Raw genomic sequence first — 16,638 nt, 5'->3', positions numbered from 1 at the left:
GCTATGCATTATCAACATAAAGTGTTTATACAAGAAAATTGTATAGAAATGTATACTATTATCTATGACATGAAAAACATGTCTTATAACTGAGATATTTTAGATAAATATATGTTTAAAACATTAAACTCAACTTTCAGGAGAAATAAAAATTATAAATACAATTTTTTTGTCATTGCATCTTAAAACTTCCTTAAAAATACTTCCAGCAATATGCAAAGTTCAGACAAAATTCTATTAAATTTAAAGTATGTTTGGCAAAAATTTTCAAGGATGTCAATACATATATCAAATGGTGGTAAAGAACAGCAAATTTGCCCTGCGTCAGTCACACATGTAAGAACTTGAGACATTTGACTAGAAATACTCAACAAAATGTTTAGATATGAAATCAAAGAGATACTGGAGACTATTCCAAAATGTAGGCACATTCCTAGTTGAGCATCACTATCTGTTATGACGTTACTTCAAGGATCTTTTGACTTCCCCTCACCCAAAAAAGAAAAAAAAATCCTTTTGAGATCAAAAACTATTTCGCAGAAGTCATTAACACTGGTTAAGAGCTAGATCAGCCATAAGTAGGGGGAAAAACACCCGAAGTGTATTTCCAACAAATTTAGCAAAATGACGAGGTAAATCTTCAGTATGAGGCAGGGACTGCAGATTCCGTTCTTCTGCTCCACGAGATACAGACTTTCTACTCAGGGTTATGATGTCAAGTAATGAATAAAGAAGAAAAATAGAGAAAAATGTAGAAAGTTAAAAAAAATTTAAAAAGAGTATGTAAGGTTAGAAGTACTAAGGAAGTGACACAGTTAAGGAAAACTCTGGCCAAAACTAGACTTCAGGAGCACTGATGCTATCCCAATTTCAATAATAGAGACACAATATGCAGATGATAAAACCGTCAGAGTCTGGCTTGACATTTCAGTTTTCTGCAATTTACTAAATTATCATTTAAAGTGCAATGTAGCATTACCCTTAATATTTTTATACTACAGGTAGTATTTCTATGTTACTTTTCATGACTTATCAGTGCTTTGCTGTTTAACATGCATTTATTACATATCCCGTATAAATCATAGAGAAGAAATGGAAGCCAATGGGAAGATAAGTTTCACATAAACAAAATCCCAACGGAGGCCACTGAAGCGAAACACGTCCACTCTGACGTGGAAGCCAGGGTGATGAGTGAAACAGAACGTAGTTCAGTATTTAAGAACCCTCTGTTCGGAAAGTAGGAATTTTATGCTATTCCAAAGTTTACTTACTATAACACACTAAATTTTTTTCTATTTCATTCTCATTAATACAGAGGTGATATGTAACAAAGAAAAATAAAAACACAGAAAAATGTTATTTTTTTTTCATTTTAATGCAGAAACAAATCTAAAGAATTTGCTACAGAAATAATATTCTAGACCAGTGTGCTATGAATCTAATTTGTGTTTTGAAATTATAATGAATAGTAATAAATGGCAAAAAAGTTTTGGAGTAATGACTGAATACAGTGATTTGTAATGGATTAGACTTCTGGATATTTTAGACAGTAAAAGCTAATGAAGGGGGTACATGTTTACATTTAAATAGAATGAGATGTCATTGCCTAAATTAATAATGCAAACTTGAAAAATAGCCTCAGGTTCAAAAGACCAATTATAAAGTTCTTTTGTAAACAAATCTATATTTGTATTTTTCATGAATAATTATAACTACTAGTATTTCTCCACTAACGTTCAACTTATAAAATGAGAAATACATTTTCAAATGAAATTTAAATAATATTTCAGTTTCTAATGATGGTAAGCTGCCTGTAAATTAAGTGTTAATAATGGCAAATACAGGAATACTCCACAGGAATAATTTTTATCTATTGATATTACACAAATAAAAACATAAAAGTAGAAGTTACATATTTTGAGCAGTAAAATATTATGAAAATAAACCAGTGAGATAAATACGAAAATAAATTAAATAATTTTCTTCTTAGGAAATATGTGATCATCTTAAAGACTTATTAAATCTATGAAAATATAACATATTCAAATTTATTTATGCTGTGAAAGAATACATTTATGTGAGGTAAATACGGGATCCTGTTCCTATTATATGCAACAAAAACAGTATTTGGAAACTTAACTATCTGTTCATTTTTAAATCTTTTTTTCATCAACAAGAAAGTAAAGATACCTGTTCTAACCATATTTCATTCATATTCTCTCACTTCAGAAGTGATTCAAACTTTTGCGAATTTTTTATACTCCTGGTCAAGGTGAACTTGCCTTTTGTTCACTAGTAAAAGAAAGCCTATTCACAGGTACGCAGAATGGTGAAGCTGTCCCAGGAACAGAAAGTGTTCAAACCATTTACTTTCATTAATAATCAATTATTCAAAAGTTTTAAATAAAGGTTAAAAATTACTCTTTTATAATGCACATTAAGCATTTCAAAGGGAAATTTGGTAGCTATCACTGGATTTCAATGTCGTTTAAGTCTTTTATTTATAGAACAGTAACAATACACTTAGAAAACACCATCCTTTTAAATGTAGTACCTGACAGAGGTATAACATGGATGGGATCCAGCTGGCTCAAATGCAGTCCTAAACAGAAGCGAGGTTATTTCAGGGAGATAACTTGAATAAGGGATGAGTAATATGATCTCAACCTTAGTAAAAAGTGTAATATATTTTCAAACCAAGAAAACCTGAAATACTGTAAAATACTTGTATGGATAAATGAATCTACCAAAGCACAGTACTGATCAGAAGAAAAAAAATCACCACCTTTCCAGCCATACTATCAAAAGCCTTAAATCACGCTTTTCGAAATGCATTTTAAAAAATCTGGAACATGCACAAAGATTTAGGCATAAGCATTTTCAGGGTAAAAGCCCGAAAATGGCTTATGTGTCCAAAACCTTAATAAATTCATTATTGTGCATCAATGTAACTTGGGGCCATGTGCAGATTAAAATTTCATTTCAAAACAGTAGTTTAAAAACTAGGCATTCTGAAACTGTTAAGTATTCTCAGCAATTATCCAACAATTGATTTTGGATTTAATAAATTTTTAACTACTTCAAAAACTGTTTTTTAAAAAAAGCATATTGGCATGTATTAACAACAACATTGTAACACACTGAAGACCTTCAGGACATTGACACGCCTGCATTAACTTGTTGAGCAGTCTCCTGAGATGGAAAGGTGAGGGAAAACCTGAAACCATGACAAAACATTCACCTGAGATGACAGTGAGAACCAGGGCGAACGTTCAGCAAGTGACTGACCTGCCAGACTCTGGCTAAGTGACTTCAAAGTGCTTCTCACCTAATATTCACCATAATCCTACGAGGCTGGTCCACTAAGAACCCACAATTTACAAACGAGAAAGTGGCATTTCACTCAATAGTTTGACCACGGCCCCACAGCTAAGCAGTGCTGAGCCCAGGTTCTCCACACGGCTTGCACTCCTCATGACGCCCTTGTGCTGTGCTTATACCAAACACAGAAACTGGATGCTGCGGCTAACTGGCAATTGTTATCAACAACTCCTCCTATTTAAAAATGTGTGGCTTGTCAAAACAGTCTTGTGCTATGTTTAATGTTACAATAAGTAAATACAGATTTTTAATGATTAAATCTACTTATAAGTGGGTAACGCTTTTCTCTGTTTTATTTGTGGAATTTTATATATAATCTTGTTTGAAATCAGAATCCTGCTGCTTAAAAATAAAAGTTTGAAGACTATAAAGTAGTTATGTAGGAGAATAATTATTCACATGGAAAGGTATTTATAATTTTTTAAGTATAAAAAATATATATACTGAAACAAAATAATTCCCCACCGACAACAGCAGTAAGAACCTCATGCATACAGTAAAACTGACTGGGTAGAATCCTAAGAGGTAAGGGGGAAAATGAAAGGAAATTCTTATAATTTTCTAATTGCTTTTATGTGTTTTACAGGAACTTCAACTACTACATGATCTCTTTAATAAGGAAAAAGAACATTTAATAATGTTTGTTTTTTAAAGAACCCATATTATAAGCACCATAGAATTTCTATGTCTACCTCTAATTAGATCACCATTTTACCAAATTTCCAAGAAACACCAATCCAGTGTTAAGCGAAGACAGAACTCATAAAATGTTGAATGAATGAATAATTAATGAATGAAATATATCTGTAATATCTCTGTACTATATGATGACCTTTCACATAAAACTTAATGCAATAATGTGGCTGATAATAGAAATTATGGCAATATATTTGCTAAATGCATAGGCTAGATCCACAGGAACACAAAAACCTAACTTTTTAAAGGTTTCAGGCTTAGCATACATAATAGTCAACAAAAGTGGGCTGCATTTAAAGACACACCCTCAATTTCATGTCATCATGTGGGTTGAGCACAATGGAGATCTTCAGCTCCAGGATAAGGAAGGCTCTCATCATTGAGGTGAGGCTTCTTAAGACAGATGTCATTCAGCTGCCTGCAAACTATGTGGGGTCCCATAGACCACCACATGGGGTCCAATTTCACTTTTGCAGGCTTCAGGCACAATGTGACCTCGCTGCAAGCTCTATGCTCCACCTGATCTTCCACTGTGCCTCTCTACACATACCTTACTAAGTACTTGAGAGGACGAATTAGCATTGCCTGAGTCTATCTCATACTCTTCTGCACCAAGGCTTCGCTGCCGCCACTAAGTAACTCTGTGACCTGGCAGACATCACTCGGCCACTGTGGACGCAAGTAAGTGCACTGAACATCCATGAGCTCCAAGATGCCTTCAGCACTAACATGCTATGAGGTGTCAACCCCTCCTCATCCTTTCAGAACACACGTGGATTGGGTCCTGGAAATAATTTTACCATTTTTTATGCCATGGCTGAGATGCTGTCTCCTCTGTGAGAACTTCACCTGGGTTCAACGTAATCCTTCTTTATGTACTCCCCTGGCCTCTCTCTTTTCCCATTCAAATCTGTATTATAATTACTTATAAATATTGAGTCACTTTTTATGCTATATCCTTAAAGGCAGGAAAATTTCTTGTATCATCTTCATTGCCATAAATGAGTGCTTTAGTCTAGACAAGATATCATAAATGGGTTGAATAACTGATTAATTAAAATGGTTTCCTTACTTTGAGAAATGCAATAAAATCAGTGGAAAAGCAGTTGTAAGATAAAAGTATAAAATCTAAATGTTAAGATTACAGAAAATGGAAAAGAATGTTATATTTTTTAAACAGTAACTAAATTATGCATGATATTATAATAGCAGAGACATGTCATAAATTTGTCGAAACCCACAGAATGTTCACCATCCAGAGTGAATCCCAATTGAAAGTATAGACTCTGGGTGAGAAAAATGTCAATGCAGGTTCATCAGCTGTAACGCATGGACCGCCTGCTGCGGAATGTTGATAACGGAAGAGGCTCTACATGTGTGGGGTAAGGGATACACGACCCATTTCTGGACCATCCTCTCCATTTTATTGTGAACCTAAAACCACTTTAAAATATAGTTTATTTTTAAAAGTCACTAAAATTAGGTAATTAGCTCCCAACCTAATATATGGATTCATGGTGATTAGAAAAACTATACTTCTAATTGGGATTTAACAGGCTTTTAATCCATCATGGCGGCCCACCTGATTTGACTGCTCAGTGATGAGTCATTACCTGTAGTCACACCAGGGGCATCTGTAGGGCTTTTCTCCAGTGTGTACACGTTTGTGCCGAGTCAAATGGGACTGAGTTGTGGAGGCAAAGTTACACTCATCGCATTTGAAAGGTTTTTCTCCTGTAATATATCAAGAAATGTTATAGATGAATAATAGTAACTGGAAATGAAGGAATAAACCTGGCATTGACAATTTAAAAAACACTTATTTCCATGAAATGCCAAGAATATGATTCAATGGACTCCACACATTTAGGACATTTGAATATTTATTCTCAGAGTGAGAAGATTAGAAGATATCATTGATTTTTGTTTCTATATTAGAACGTAAGCAAAGTATAGATTATATGGTTAAGGTTCATTTTACATAAACAGGAATCTAAATTCTATGGATGGTTCAGCACTGTATTTATAATGGTTTAATAAACCATGTTACATCAGAGCCATTAAAAAAATCTTAGGTTAAAACCAAGGATAGGCATATAACAGAGATATACCGTGAATATATAATTTAAAACTGAGTAAAATCTTAACATTAGATATGAAGAAAAATAAATAAAATCAAGCTATAAATAGGCACCACTTTAAAAAAGTGTCAGAAGCAACAAAAAATACCACTGTATTAAGCTGAGTAAAAAGAGGCCCCAAAGAAATATTTAGAATATTTAATACCACATTAAAATATACCAACCCTGTGTAGATATAACAGACACATAAATAGACAGACAGACATAGTTAAATAGACAGACAGACATAGCTACACAGCACTTAATGGCAGGGACAGGTTCTAAGCAACGTATGATTAGGCGATTGCATTGTAGTGAGAATATCCTGCATGCACTTATCCAAACCTAGATGGCACAGCCTACTACACACCTACCTAGATGGTGTAGCCTATTCCTCCTGGGCTACAAACCTGTACAGCATGCTACTGTACTAAATACTGTAGGCAACTGTAACACAATAATAAGTATCTGTGTATCTAAACACATCTAAACACAGAAAAGGTACAGTAAAAAAACAGCGTTATAACCTCATGGGACCACCATTGTGTATGTGGTCTGTCATTGACCAAAAGGTTATGTGATGCTTGACTATGTGTGTGTGTGTGAACGTGCTTATAAAATGTAACCGTTCTACCCATGAGAAGTTCATGGCTTGCCAAAGACAGGAAGATAGTGAAATAGCATACTGGTATCTTCAACAAAGTATTTCCTTCCTTCATTTGACACCTCCCTCTCCTTCAAATAATTCCTCCCCATCCCACACACATTCAAAGAATCATCAAGTCTTATCAGCTTTTAATTCCACTAGCTGCATTGGCTGGTAGGCACTGAAAACAAGGATATTTAATTTTAATTAATGTAAATTTAAATGTAAAAACTGATACTCGACTGAGCTATTGAAAAAATGTTTAAATATGGTTGGAACAGCTTGGGAATGTGAATCTCCTTTTTGAAGTGTAACTTTTATCAAATCTAAATATAGACCATATATTTCAGATGAAAATTTAGCCTCTGAATTGAGATGTTCTAAATTGTAAAATACCAAATTTCAAAATCGCAGTACAAAGATTATAACAAAAATATTGTTAATAATGTTACATTGATTTGATGTAGAAATTATAATAATTTGAATTTGGTTAAATTAACTGTTGTAAAAATGTTTACACCTGTTACGTTTTCTTTTTTTTAAATACAGCTACCAGGAAACAACATTATACATGTATACATCACATTACATTTGTATCAGACAGTAATGATTTAGAAAAAACCTCACTCCCCTACTCTCAAAAAAAAAAAAAAAAAAAAAAAAAAAACTATAGTAATATTGTTGTCAACATTTTTCCTGGCAAATTTTACATATAAGATGGATTAATTTTACATAGGTTCAATAACTCTACTTGTTATTTCTTACTTTCCAGGTTTTTGTGATTGCTGTATGAGTATACTGACTTACTTAGAAAATGAGGAGTAAAATTCTTACTTTAAAATTACTCTCTATCAGTTCCGCTATCAACAAAACCATATCTGTCCTGAAAATTAGAACGTTTAGAAGTTCGCCCTACATTCTATGTCTATTTATACTGCTTACACGTAATTGTAGTAACATTTAACTGAATCCATATACAACCCATTTGGTGGTATTTTCTCTCTTATTGCAGCACAGTAGTTAGATGAAGCCAGATGGACTTCAATTCTGATCCTAGTTTTGCCATATTTCACTTGCTACCTGTTAGACCCTTTGAACAAGATCAAGAGAATAATACCACCAAACATGCAGGGTGATTGTGAGGATTAAAGACAACAAAAAATACAGGAAGAGTATACTTAACACAGAGTTCTCAATAGCCAGTGGCTTTTATCATTATGATGACAGACTGCCTAAACACTGATAATTGTCAACAAGTCTCTGCCAAACATGAAAGAAGCACACAAATGCTTCTCATCAAGGGCTCATAACCAGGAAAAAGATGAACAGCTAGCAAACATAAAATAATTCATGGTTTTACATAGTTACTGAATATGACATAAAGATATCACTTAACAGATCCTACCAGGAAATATTTGGCTTATTTTTTTTTAAAGACTATATACCAAGCAGAGTAAAAATCTGAATTGAAAGGGATTTTTGTCTCTTTCAGCCTTTTGTCTTTAAGATAAATCCCATCTATAGTACCCTATTCAAGTGGTCACCCAAGGTCTGCTTGAATAACTCTTTGTTCTCAGTCTCTAAACCTCTGGTCAAATGACTTAAATTGCTATAGACAGCTCAATTGTACTGAAATGACTTACACACAAATTTACTTTTATGATGATGGCAGATTTTGCTTTAATTTGATGGAAAATATATGATATTCATACTGCATAAGAATAAAAAATAGCTGAAGCTATTCAAATTTGACACAGGTATATTCTGTATCATGAAATCATATGAACATCCACATATAGCATCTATAAGATTTGATTTTGTTCATTTAAACAAATAAATAGTAATTTAATGCACACCAATGTCAAAGTGCAGTACACATGACAAACAGAAACACAAAGGAAGCACTGGTCTAGATAAAACGCCACCTATTATAAATTATTTTACTAACTTGACTTATATCTGTCTAGACTGCCCATATGAGGCCGAATGTATAAAGCATTTTAAACAGCTTCAATGAGGCATAATTGACACACAAAAACGTCCATTTGGTAAGTTTTGTTATTGATGAAACTCTGCCACAATCAAGATCATGAACACAACCATCATCCCCAAAAGGACTCCTTTTAACTTCCCGGTTCCCTGTTCATCCCTTTGTCAAGCCACCACGCTTTCTGTCACCATTATATTAGTTAGCATTTCCTAGAAATTTACGTACCTACATACTTATGGTATGAATTCTCTACTGTCTGGACTCTCTCTCAGCATAATTATTTTCTGACTCATCCATGCTACTATGAGTATAAATACTTCATTTATTTTCATTGCAGAGTAGTATTCCATTATACGGGTGTACCAAGTTTGATCATCCATTTGTCTACTGAAGGACATTTGGGTTGTTTCCATTTTTGGCTACTACAACAAATAAATCTTCTCTGAGCCTTCACATGCAGTCATTATATGAACATATATTTCCTCATTCCTTGGGTAAATCCTGGAGGATGATAGGTATATGTGTATAATATGGTAGGTATATATTTTGTTTTGTAAGAAACGGTCACACTGTTTCACAAAGTGGTCTGAACATTTTACATTCCTACTAGCTATGTATGACTTGCTTCAAATCCCTGCCAACACTTCTTGTAGTCAACGCTTTACACCTGCATTCCTCCGAGGGTGTCAAGGATCTTTCCGTGTGCTCACCTGCCATACCTTTATATTCTCTGGGGAAGTATCTGCTTCAACTTTTTGACTTATTTTTAAATGGTTGTTTGCTTTCTCAGGATTGTGTTTTGAAAGTTCTTTACATATTCTGGATACAAATTATTTATAAAACTGGTCACTTATATGTACTTTGTCATTTATCTTAAGTCTGTTTACAGTGCCTTTTAAAGAGAAGTTTTACTTTACAAAGTTTTCAATTTATCAACATAATTTTTCAGGTTATTTTTTATTTTATAAATCAGGCTACTGATGTCATATCAAAGAAATCATTAATCCAAAGTCAGAAATAATTTTCACCTATGTTTTCTTCTAGAATTTATATAGTTTTAAGTTTTACATTTAGATTATGATCATTTTGAGTTAATTTTTGTATACGGTACAAAGTATGGGTCAAAATTCATTTTCATTGCACATAGATAGCCAACTGCTCCAACAAAGAATGTTGAAAAAACTAAATTGCCTTGCTCCTTTGTAAAAAAAAAAAACCAATTCACCATGTAGTATAGGTATTTCTGTAATCTCCATTGTCTTCCACTGACAAACATTTGACTATCTTGATGCCAATACCAGAAGAGTTTCATTACTGCAACTTCATAAGAAGTCTTGACATCAAGAAGTGTAAATCCTCCTATCTTTCTCAATGTTGGTGACTTATTTCAAGCCTTTGAATTTCTGTATAAATTTTAATATCAGCTTGTCAACATCTTTAAGAAAAATTGCCTGATGGAATTTGGATTGATCGATGAGAATGAAATGGAAATCCTAATAATATTAAATTGTCTGATCTATAAACTTGGTACATCGCCCTGTTCAGGTGTTCTTCAATTTCTCTCAGCAGTGTTCTGACGTTTCTACCATTAGGGTTTCACACATCATTTGTTAAATTTATCTTTAAATATGGTGCCTTATTTAAAAACAATTGACAAATAGATGCACAGGTCTATTTTTGGATGGTATTCTGTTCTATTGGTCTGTGTGCCATCTTTATACCCCCAAAATACAATTATGATTACGGTAGCTGTATAAATAAGACTTAGGTAGGTAGTATAAATCTTCTACTTTTAATAATATAAGTCTAAGTGGTCAAGCAATTTAAACATTTTGTTCAAAATTAGCTGGGCACGGTGGCGGGCACCTGTAGTCCCAACTACTCTGGAGGCTGAGGCAGGAGAATGGCGTGAACCCGGGAGGTGGAGCTTGCAGTGAGCTGAGATCGCGCCACTGCACTCCAGCCTGGGTGACAGGGCGAGACTCCGTCTCAAAAAGAAAAAAACAAAAACAAAAACAAAAAAAGATTTTGTTCATTATGCAAATTCACAAACATATTCTGATGTCTCCTTATTCCATTCAATCTAAGTGTTTATAAAATGTTTTGGCCTTATAACTCACTGCTCTTTTGTTTATTGTAATAGTATTGGTAGGTGTCCTCAAACTATTCATTTTTTCATAGATTCTGCTGATATTTGAAGTGGGATAAAAGGATGACATCATGAACTCCACTGCCTAAGTCAATGGTATAAATTAAAGGTCATCTAAGACCTCTGAGCTTCATTTTCTTGGTTTCGTAGTTTAACATAACCTCTTTAAAAACTCTGTTTAATGTAGCTCATTTTATTTAAACTTACATGAAAATCTTTATGTGACAAAATTTAAATTTAAAAACAATCCTTCTAAAGAATAATGTCATATATATTCTCTATAGTTCACATTAACCTACTATTATATTGTAACAAATTATAAATGGTCTTTTCATATTTCCTTTGACCATACAATAGATTACACTGTGTAATATTAAGCGAGTTTGAATTATATACAGGATGACAGGGAAAAATATAATGCTACAAAAATATCATGGTACATAAAATCCTATGCTAAGCAAGGCTCACACAACTGAGCTCTTGATAGTTTAAGTCCATGTCAATTTATACAACCACAGATTATTCAAATCTGTATATAATAGTTAATTTGTAACTCATCAATCAGATACATGTTCAACACTATCACTCTAATACATAATTTGGTAATTCTTCTTCTCTTTTACGGGTAATTTCTTTGGGAAAATACACTACAGAAATATAGAAGGAGTTTTGTATTTGTTCGTCTCAATATGTAGACAAAAATATAGACCTGACTTCTAGATTGTAAAGTTTGAAAGAAAATATCACACATTTGAAATAAGAATTTAAGTTTGCTAAATATTTGCTAATGGTTTGAAGATGACATACATTATATGAAAAGATATATACCTGTTAAGGAAAAACTGATGGCAGACTGATCAAACAGGTTTGGTGCACATTGGTAAAAGTGCTGCTTTAAAATCTTTTGTCATTTCAAAGGCAAAAGGATGCAAAAATCTAAGTAAGATATTGACTATTCTCAAACAATGTTATCTGTAAGTCAACAGGGCTACCTGTACATGTGCTTTTCCAAAAAGCAGAAAAGGATGAAATTTCCTTTCCTCCTATTTCCCTCTTACATAACAGTACCTATTAGTTTAAATTGTGTGGCTTTTCACACTTTCTGTTACAAGCAGTAATCTTGGCTCAAATCGCCATTAAGAAACCTACTGCATCTCAGGCCCCATTGATAAGGAAAGCCAGAGGATGAACAGCAGAAGGGCTGTTGTCATAGTGCGGTGTCCTTTGTGTGTCAACTGTCCATCAGATGGGCTGACCGCGTCTCACGGAAACACACACTCGCATTCCTCTGGGCGGGCTGGTGGTTATTAAGCTGGCCAAGTCTGTTCAACCACACGTGAGGATCTGCTCCTGTGCCCTTGAATCAAGGGTCCCTGACAGGTGATAAAAGTAAATCTCAGAATGGAAGATGTTTTGTGTCAGCTCCCTGGACAGTCTGTATTGCGGTGAGGAATTATTTACACCATTTGGAGCACTTTTGATACCTATCCCTTTCCAAGCTGATTATAATTTGCGTGGGTACTCTGTGGTACAAAGGTAAACCATGTCAAAGAGGAATACATCAGAGAAATATAGATTTCAAATGCACCATACAAGTCTGGCCTTGGGGGAAAAAGGTTGCGTGTTGCTTAAATATTTTAAATCCAGCATAAAAGTTAAGTGCCTAGACTGAGTTGTGCTTAGCTGTTTTGTTGAAGCAAACGGTCTTAAGAACTGACTTTGGTGTTAAAGAATCATGTTTGATTTGTGCTACAGAGGCAGATAAGTGCCAAAAAGACAGATACCTCTGTCTGTGAGACATTGTCCTATATGGTATAAAGTTAATAGCAAAGTAATAAGGAGCCTCTGGACCTGACATAAAATATAAAGTTGTGCCAGCTCAGTGCAGGCTTCCTGATCGATCTATCACTGGGAATGCCCGTGATCACAGCATTCCTGTCTCCACTGCGATGGGCACTGACCTGTCCACTGGCAGAGGTGGCACAGCAGTCTGTTGTTCCCTGGGGCCATACCAGGTGGGACAAGGTGAACTTCGATGGCATTTAAACAGTAACAATTTGAGCACTGATAAAATGAAAACATTAAGAATAAAAAAGCCCTCAAGAGCATACTGTTACCATAACTATTTCCAATTTCCAACTTCGTCACAACAGTGGTCAAGAACAATTGCCACTAACTGGGCCCTTCCTGTCATCTCTTATGCTGAATCCTTAAGCCAGTGGATTAAAATCATGCATGCACAGGTGGCTTCTATAAACTTAAAATGGACTTTGTTTTCAAAGTTTAGTTTATGTTTCCAACATTATGCTAAACATTGAATTTCCCATTAACTCAATAATTCATACCCCTTTTGAAAATCTGAATGATATTCACACATGTAAAAGGAATGGCTGGCATTAGTTTGCATTGATCTTGCAATGGGCAATGAAGCTATTTGTACCTAACTTGTTAAATACAGCATATCAAGAATCGTTAATGTACCATAAATCACACATTTTATGTATTTTAATTTCATGCCATTTTGAGTATGACTGACAAACTCAACCATTCTCATGAGACCTAAAGAAAAATAGGACATTTAGTTACCAATTTTGTCATCAAGTGACTTATCATATGAACTAGGGCACATTTTAGAGTAAAAAGTGGTTCCACTAATAATTACAAGAAACTACCATAAATCAGCACTGTCCTAGGCACACATAAATTAGTATTATGAAAATAATTACTCATAAGACCCATTAGATTATATAAAGTAGGTAATACAATTTGATAAATGTTTAACACTTTTCATCCTTAAGTGTTCCTGATATGGTTTGGCTGGGTCGCCACCCAAATCTCATCTTAAATAACCACGTTGTGGGAGAGACCTGGTGGGAGGTAACTGAATCATGGCAATAGGTCTTCCTCATGCTGTTCTCCTGATAGTGAATAAGTCTGACAAGACCTGATGGTTTTAAAAAGGGGAGTTTCCCTGTGCAAGCTCTCTTCTCTTGTCTGTCGCCATGTAAGATGTGCCTTTCACTTTCCGCCATGATTGTGAGGTCTCCCCAGCCAAGTGGAACTGTTAAGTCCAATAAACCGCTTTCTTTTGTAAATTGCCCAGTCTCGGGTATGTGTTTATCAGCAGTGTGAAAACGGACTATTACAGTTCCTAATCAAGGAATCTACTTTATTTCAATGAAATCACCAAGAATGTACATAATGGAGAAAAAAAAGTCCTCTACAATGACCATAATTAACTCTTATGTTGCTTTTTGATGTCTTCTATTTTTAATACCAAGAACAATTGAAACAGCATTGACTTCAAATCCTGTCACAGATGGATTGACAGACAGGAGGGTGGGGAGGGAGACAGGGAGGTAGGCAGAGAGACAGAGAGGAAGGGAGGGGGTAGACATGTAGCTATCGAAATAGGGAGGCGGGTGATTAGCTACTAGGTGGGTAGAGAGAATGACTGAGAGGGAGTCTGGCTGACAAAGACTCCCCATTTTCCACCCACGAGGCCTAAGGCAGAGATTTGCCGACAGAGAAGATAGTCTCCTGTATCTTTGGAAGCCAACCTGCTGTTTTACTTCTACTTAACATGAATTTACTGAGGGTACCTGCTTCTTGAAATATGGAATATGTCTACATTTTAAATATATAAAAACAGATGATTTAAAATCGTATGTTATTCGACTAGAATTATCTGTAGACCTTCAAGTGCACAGATGTTACAAAAATTAAACAGGAAAGTAATTGACGACATCAAGAATTGAGGTTGGGGTGTCTGCCGCCTTGCCATCCTTTCTGCAGAGAAGGGGCCAGTGCAGACGCGGAACTGACCTGTGTGCTGCCGGCGATGCTTGGTGAGGGCGTGGCGGGTCCCGCCGGCAAAGCCGCAGAGGTCACACAGAAACGACTTCTCGCCTGTTGCAACAATAAACAGATGAGGGACTGCGGAGGTCACAGATCATTAAAACATATCTATCAAGGCTTTCAGGGTTACTAATTCCTCCAATCAAATGTTTCCATGTAAATATGTCAAATGGGAATGAAATTACCACTGCGGTTTATTGACTGTGATAAAATCTGAAAAGCACCACTGAACATAATTACATACTTGTCAGACCCATAAAAATTAGCTTTATTATCAATGGAATGGTTTTGTACAACTTCATTTCTGGTAGATGTCTTCCAGATGGGGCTGCTTTATGCACTTGAACAGTTTTTATGCATATCCTGATTTTTTACAATTCCCATACATCTGGCCTTTCTGAGCTGGGTAAAGATTGCTTGGAATAGTTAATATACAGTATATATGGTTCTGCTTAAAGAAAACAGATTGAATTTTCCAACAACTTAAGGATATTGAATTGGTTCTACCTGATTCTATTAGGGTCTTCCTTAATCACTTCCTTCTTAATAATATGAATTAAATGGTTTCCTTGAACATGCTGAAGATCCCAAGTAACAATAAAATCTATATTAGTACCAATAGCAATTCCATGCTGTTTATGTTTCTCGCTTTTATGGCATAAAAAAGAAAGTCTGGGGATTGCTAAAGAAATTGTACAAAAATTCATACTATTCATCTTTAATGATAGCTCTGGATTGGAAACCTTTGCAACACTTAGGGACAGATTTGGCAGACTTAGTATTTGTTAAATGTGTGCAAATGCTCATTTTTTAAAGCACTTTTACACAAGCTAACATTTGCCCTACAGTTTATAAATGCAATCTATCTTTCCACTGCAGCATATTTAGGCAGTAAGTGCTGGCCAGCTAGGCAGATCATCCCATAAGACTCACAAAGAAAGGCAAAACAGAAGAAAAATGCCAACCTTAGAGAGATTCAGTGAAATTATAAAATGCTTTTCCAGAAATAAAATAAATCATGTGTATCTATCTTTACCTACTTTACTCATTTAGACATTTAATGCAACAAGTCTTTCAAGAGTTTGGCCAGAGTCAGGCTGTGTTGTTCCCAATCCCTTTGGTATATCATAACAGAAACTTAACTTGTAGCATTTTGGAAATTATAATTGCCTTTTTAAGGTTCTAATAAATAGCACATATAGGGAGAATAACTTCAGTCATCAAGAGAGTCTTCCCTTTACTTAAGAACATTACTGGCTTTTCTACTTTCAACGAACAAATACACTTCAAGAGAGTTTTAACCAAATGATGCTTAATCTAATTTCGTAAGGGTATGTTAAAATGTTCATTATTATCATTTTAAAAATAAGGCTGAATTTAACTATTTTTGCTATCTTTAGTTTCCTATTTTGCAGCTAAGTTTATTCCTTGGTATTATTATTTCAATATAGAAAGAATAGAGTAGATGGGCTGTAAAGAATAGTTTAATTATAATCACTCATTTAATTATTTAATCGATTTGAAATAAATCTTTCTAACTAGCTGTATTATCAATTAAATAACACTGAAAGTAGACTTTTTTTAATCCCACAAGACAATTTGCTCGTTAATATTAACACAGTTTTCTATGTTGAGGCAAAATCGTTCCCTCCAATCAATTCCTCGTTGCAGGTCCATGGGTGCTGCCTGCTGTGCATATGAGGAGTGTGTGTGCAGCACCACACACGCATCTGGTGGTGTGTGCTAGTGGCAGTGTCAGTGCCGTATCATTCAATAAGCAACATTTCTAATGAGGAAA

At 34.7% G+C, this 16,638-nt stretch overlaps 1 protein-coding gene across 1 annotated transcript in view; it reads right to left on the bottom strand.

The window, feature by feature from the left end:
• ZNF407 (zinc finger protein 407) overlaps positions 1–16,638 on the bottom strand; it is a 457,556-nt gene that overhangs the window by 172,094 nt on the left and 268,824 nt on the right. Inside the window, exons 6-7 of the mRNA XM_025365390.1 lie at positions 14,808–14,891; positions 5,691–5,811 (exon numbers count right to left, since the gene is read on the bottom strand). Coding sequence (XP_025221175.1) covers positions 5,691–5,811; positions 14,808–14,891 — 205 coding nt within the window. The remainder of the gene's footprint in view (positions 1–5,690; positions 5,812–14,807; positions 14,892–16,638) is intronic.

This window comes from Theropithecus gelada, chromosome 18, assembly GCF_003255815.1.
Source record: "Theropithecus gelada isolate Dixy chromosome 18, Tgel_1.0, whole genome shotgun sequence".
Taxonomy (NCBI): domain Eukaryota; kingdom Metazoa; phylum Chordata; class Mammalia; order Primates; family Cercopithecidae; genus Theropithecus; species Theropithecus gelada.
The sequence above is the reverse complement of the archived record's forward strand: the minus strand, read 5'-3'. Positions and strand labels throughout refer to the sequence as shown.